Source organism: Arachis ipaensis, chromosome B01 (genome assembly GCF_000816755.2).
Source record: "Arachis ipaensis cultivar K30076 chromosome B01, Araip1.1, whole genome shotgun sequence".
In the NCBI taxonomy this organism is placed as follows: Eukaryota; Viridiplantae; Streptophyta; class Magnoliopsida; order Fabales; family Fabaceae; genus Arachis; species Arachis ipaensis.
In genome coordinates, this window is record NC_029785.2 from 137240864 (window position 1) to 137245897 (window position 5034).

Here is a 5034-nt window from a genome sequence, read left to right on the forward strand (position 1 = left end):
AGACTAACTCGCAATTTGCACCGTCCAACAGGTATGGGAGTGGGATACTCTTCCTCGGATTCCTTCGATCATCAATCGATGCAATCCCGGAAGCTGCATGAATTAAATGGTGTTAACTCAACTCCAAAAGTCTCAACCATTAGTGCTGCCAAGACTGAGATATCGTCAATGGATGCTTCAATCAGAAGTAGCTCATCCAGAGAGGCTGATCAATCCGGCGATCTATCAATCAGCAATGCAACCGATTTGGATACCGAATGGGTTGAGCAAGATGAACCTGGTGTTTATATTACCATCAGAGCATTGCCAGGTGGCAAAAAGGAGCTCAGACGAGTTAGGTTCAGGTACAGTAATACTAATGTTAAGGAACATGCCTTATTAAGCATTTGTCCATAGAATTTACTTCTTAGGTGTTTCATCTTGTGTTGTGCAGCCGAGAAAAATTTGGGGAGATGCATGCTAGATTATGGTGGGAGGAGAATCGTGCTAGAATACATGAACAATACTTGTGAGAACTACTGCTGAATGCTGATCATGCATGATGCTTTTTCTTATTAAATTGTTTTGCCTATTCTTCTAAGTATGATTACAGTTATAGGTGATGAAGATGTCAGTAGAGGTACTATACTCGCGCCTCTCAAGCCCTGTTTTTGGCTATTTACATATCTCCCTACTCACACTTCAGGCTGTTCTGTTGGATGTGGCTGGGAAAATAAATATATAGTTTCGTTAATTAATAATATTATTGGTGGATCAAGGGATAACAATTGCTTATTTAAACGCTTTTAAAAAGTCTAGTATGTATATTATTATTATTATTATTATTATTATTAGAGGAGTGTTAGGAGGCAGCAATTTTTGTGATTTGTAGCCATCATTGATAATTTTAATGGTGTGAGATTTCATCTAAGGATGTGAGATTACTGACTTTGCTTTTGCTGGTTAAGTGCTGGCCAGATTTCAATAAAACTGTTCGCTCCCTAGACTTTTCCTTATTTATTATTATTAGACGCGTCTGTTGCGCTGGAGCAAAATGGATATATATTTTATAGAAAATATAAATTAATTTTAAATTTAATAAATATAAAATAAAAAATTTATACATAAATTAGACATTAAGTAAAGTTATGAAAATACTCAATTCAAATTTGTTTATTTGACTTTATAGAATCATCCTAATTTTTGTTCTTTAAATAGCCATTTTTTTTAGATTATATTTAAAGACTAAAGTACAAATATGAAATTCTTAGATGAAATGCAGATTGAATATGATATTTTAATAGTTGAAATTAACATTCAATTTTTTAATTTTATTTTTTATGAATCATGATAATATCATATATTTTTAATATTATAACTAAATAATATTAAAAAAGTATGAATTGTTAAAAAAAAGTGATATAATTAATAAATACAATTAGATCAAAACTAGAAAAACTAAAGAAAATGCAAAGGACATGATATATTTTAGTGTTTTAAAAATTTATCACCTAATACACATGTTTAGCAAACTAAAAAAGAGAAATAACATAAGAAAAAAGAAATATAAAACGAAAAAAAATTGTATTATTCAATTTATAACAATAAAAGATAATTATGTTTTTCCTTATCAACTAATATTATTCAATTTTTTCTTTGGTCTTTCACAAATGTGTTTTGGTCCAATGGTAAAGGCACAGACCTTGCGTGTAGAGTTATGGGCCTTTCCTTATCCATACCCATATTTCAAACATTAAAAGTAAAAGGCCAATGGGGTTTATCCGAAAAAAAGGAAAGCATAAAAGGCTTTTAGAAGAGGAAGAAGGTTTCAATGGGACTGCTGTTTCTGCGCCTCTATTCGGGTCGGATCGAAATTATCCGACCCTACACACGTCAAACAAAAAAAAAGAGAGAGAGAGTGGCTGAATGCGGTGAGATAAGTCAGAAATCTGAAACGATCAGCCGCACGCGCGGCAGTGACTGCATTGTTGGTGACTTTTTTACCCTCTCACTGTCTCTCTCTCTCATCTTTCTGATTTCTTTTGAGCAGTGCTTGGGTCAGTATTTTGTTAAATTTTGGTCAGTACTTAACTATAAAAAAAATTGAATAATTTTATATTATTAGATATAATTTTACACCATTAAAAATAGGATCGACAATGAACTATTTGTACAATGTGTACAATGGGTTATTGAGTTACAAAATGATCTCATACTATTTAGAATAACCATCCGAATACTAAAGATAATAAACATCTTCCCAAAAGATTAAATTGATTTTGGGATTCACCAAGGATCGAACTTTTGACCTTTTGAATCTAACGCTCTAATACCATATCATGATATCACTCATCTTAAAGCTTCAGTTAATGGAAAAAGGTAACACTAATGGTTATATCTCTAATACTCTATAAACCTCCATTGTACACATTGTACAAGTATTCCATTAGCTTCTCATACTTTCTCTTAAAAATATTATTGATGACTAATTAATAACTAAAATCTACAAAATCTGCTAACCCTAAACTTTCTCGATTTTTCTTTAATCTGCATCTTTCAGTGTGTGTCTCTGCTCTCATATATCTTTCTCTTTCTCTGAGGATTCCCATATGACACTTGAAGCTTTTGACATTCTATCAGCAGACATTGCTACAGCCTTTTCACTTTACCCTCTTTAACTACCCCTTTCACGCACGCACGCACACGCCACTCTCTCTCTCTCTCTCTTCCCCTATAACTTCGGGCGCAGAGAAGATGCTGCATACAAGGCAGAGATCCACCACCACCACCACCATGGTTCAAGTAGCTGCCTCATCCTTCCCACAAAGGAGGAGAACTCCTTCATTCTCTTCCTCTCTTCTCGACGCCATTTACCATTCTATCGACGAATCAAAATCCCACCTTGATCAACATCAACAACTGGGTATCACTATGGCTACTCCCTACACTACCGCCACCACCACCAAACACAACCACCATGGCGGGGTAGAGAGAAGAACCATTAAAGAGCGCATGGACCTACGCCGTGCCGTCATGTTAGAGGATTGGATCGACAAGCACACTTCTTCTTCTTCCTCCTCTTCTTCCTCCTCGGAAACTGACACATCCACATACAACAAACAGCATAAGAGACGAGAAGGTGGCGGCGGCGGCGGCGGTAGTTTCGCGAGGACAAAGTTAAGGGCCATGAAGATCTACGGCGAGTTGAACCAGAGAGTGAAGCAACCAATTTCACCGGGTACGGGTAGCAGAATCGCTAGCTTCCTGAGCTCAATCTTCAGCTCGGAGAATGTTAAGAAGGCAAAGATGTGTTACGTTGGTGCAGTAGAAGATGTTAGCTTCGACCACCACAGTAGTAGTAGTAGTAAATCAAAGTCACCACCGTGTTTCTCTTCCTCTTCTGCTTCTTCATTTTCAACAAGGTCTTGCATGATGAGCAACAAGACTCCTCCTCCTCCTCCATCTTCGAAAGGAAAAACCAGTAACAACAACAACAAGAATGGCGGTGTGAAAAGGTCTGTGAGATTCTACCCTGTTAGTGTCATCCTTGGTGAAGATTCTCAACCATGCGGCCACAAGTGTATTTACGAGAATGACCCTAAAAAGAACAATAACAGTACAGAGAATGATGATGATGATGATGATGATGATGGTATGAGTTGTTCAAGTTCAGATTTGTTTGAGTTGGATCACCTTATTGGATCATCAGCTGCAGGAATTAGATTCAATGAAGAGCTTCCTGTTTATGAAACCACCAATTTAGAAACAAATAAAGCAATTGCTAATGCTTTGCGTTTTTAGTTAGTTATTTTATTTTTAGTATGTAGTAGTAGTACCCTCCAAAAATTGTAATTAAAAATAATCCATTCTTCATTCATTAATTAATCTGCACTCATTTTCAGTTTTTATTATTCATATATGCTGATGAATTTAGAGAAGCTCATGATCACACTCAGCTCGTACAAATTGTCAAAGAAAACAATGAGAAACTGAAAAGAGATAAAGGAAAAGCAGACCCCGTAAATTTGTTTATATTTTTCCCTACCCGATGAGAATTGAAAAGTAAAAAAAATAAGATGCTTTTTCTTCCCCACTGGCTTAGCACATGGCATTAGTGAGGGCACTTTTTAATTTAGTTGTGCGAGAGAAAATGGTGTAGAACGCATATATGGAATGTATAGGTGCTTTACGTAACAGTGGTGTTAGAAGCAAAAATTGGACCGTCCAATTTTTTAGTACACAAATCGGAGGGTTCGATTACCTTTATCAAAATTTAAATTTCCTCTTCTACACTAATCGGACTTTCCAATTATTAATCTTAATTTTTTTTACAAAGAACATCTCTGTTTTAGAAAAAAGTTGTTCCCACATCTATGTTTAGCACCCACATTTTTCACAATAATACACAACACACATGCTTCTTATATCCAAAAAAATGAGCCTCAGTGAGACATGGTATTAGTAAAAAATCTTCCCCACTTTATCGTCATGGAAGATTTAAATAAAATGATTACAAACCTCACAATTCTTTTGGCCCCGTTTGAAATTCGCAATTACAGTGTGAAATTGAAACCGATGATATATTCTTTGATGGTAAAGCCAAAATTGTAGCTAATTTGCTAGCTCGCCATATAAACTAGTAGGGCCTTGATTATATATTGGAGAAGTCAACACACATAATTGGAAGATATGATATGATATCATAAGGCATAATAGCTTAAACAGTGATGATATTTAGTTATTTACACACAAAAAGAAAATATGAATAATATGCTAAAGCTAAACAGCTCGAATTGCTTGTTAGTTTCAAAGTAACTGTTCACACCACTATGAGAGAAATAATATAGGCAGTGATAAAACCTGTTTTTCACAAATAATAATAATAGTTTGAGAAAATGCTAAAGTAGTAAAAGCATAATTCACTGTTATATAGCTACATAAAGTGACCCCTAACCATAATTTGCCACATTATTAAAAGTTTTGTTTGTCTACTAAATATGAGTACATATCATTTGTTGGCAGGGCGAATAGTGGTGTTGGTTTTCCTGGTTTTCC

At 35.1% G+C, this 5034-nt stretch overlaps 2 protein-coding genes across 2 annotated transcripts in view; both read left to right on the forward strand.

Annotated features, from left to right (window-relative positions):
- The window catches only part of LOC107620530 (protein Brevis radix-like 4), a 4582-nt gene extending 3849 nt beyond the window's left edge, over positions 1–733 (forward strand). Inside the window, exons 4-5 of the mRNA XM_021107500.1 lie at positions 1–344; positions 434–733. The exon at positions 1–344 is cut by the window's left edge and continues 105 nt beyond it. Coding sequence (XP_020963159.1) covers positions 1–344; positions 434–512 — 423 coding nt within the window. The 3' untranslated portion in view covers positions 513–733. The remainder of the gene's footprint in view (positions 345–433) is intronic.
- LOC107620539 (protein BIG GRAIN 1-like C) lies at positions 2518–3890 on the forward strand. The gene has a single exon (XM_016322688.2). It carries the CDS (start codon positions 2734–2736, stop codon positions 3778–3780), a length of 1047 nt encoding a protein of 348 aa, XP_016178174.1. The 5' UTR covers positions 2518–2733; the 3' UTR covers positions 3781–3890.

Bases quoted from the DNA above. Each gene is read 5' to 3' on its own strand.
- LOC107620539 (XM_016322688.2), top strand. From the start codon at position 2,734: ATGCTGCATACAAGGCAGAGATCCACCACCACCACCACCATGGTTCAA.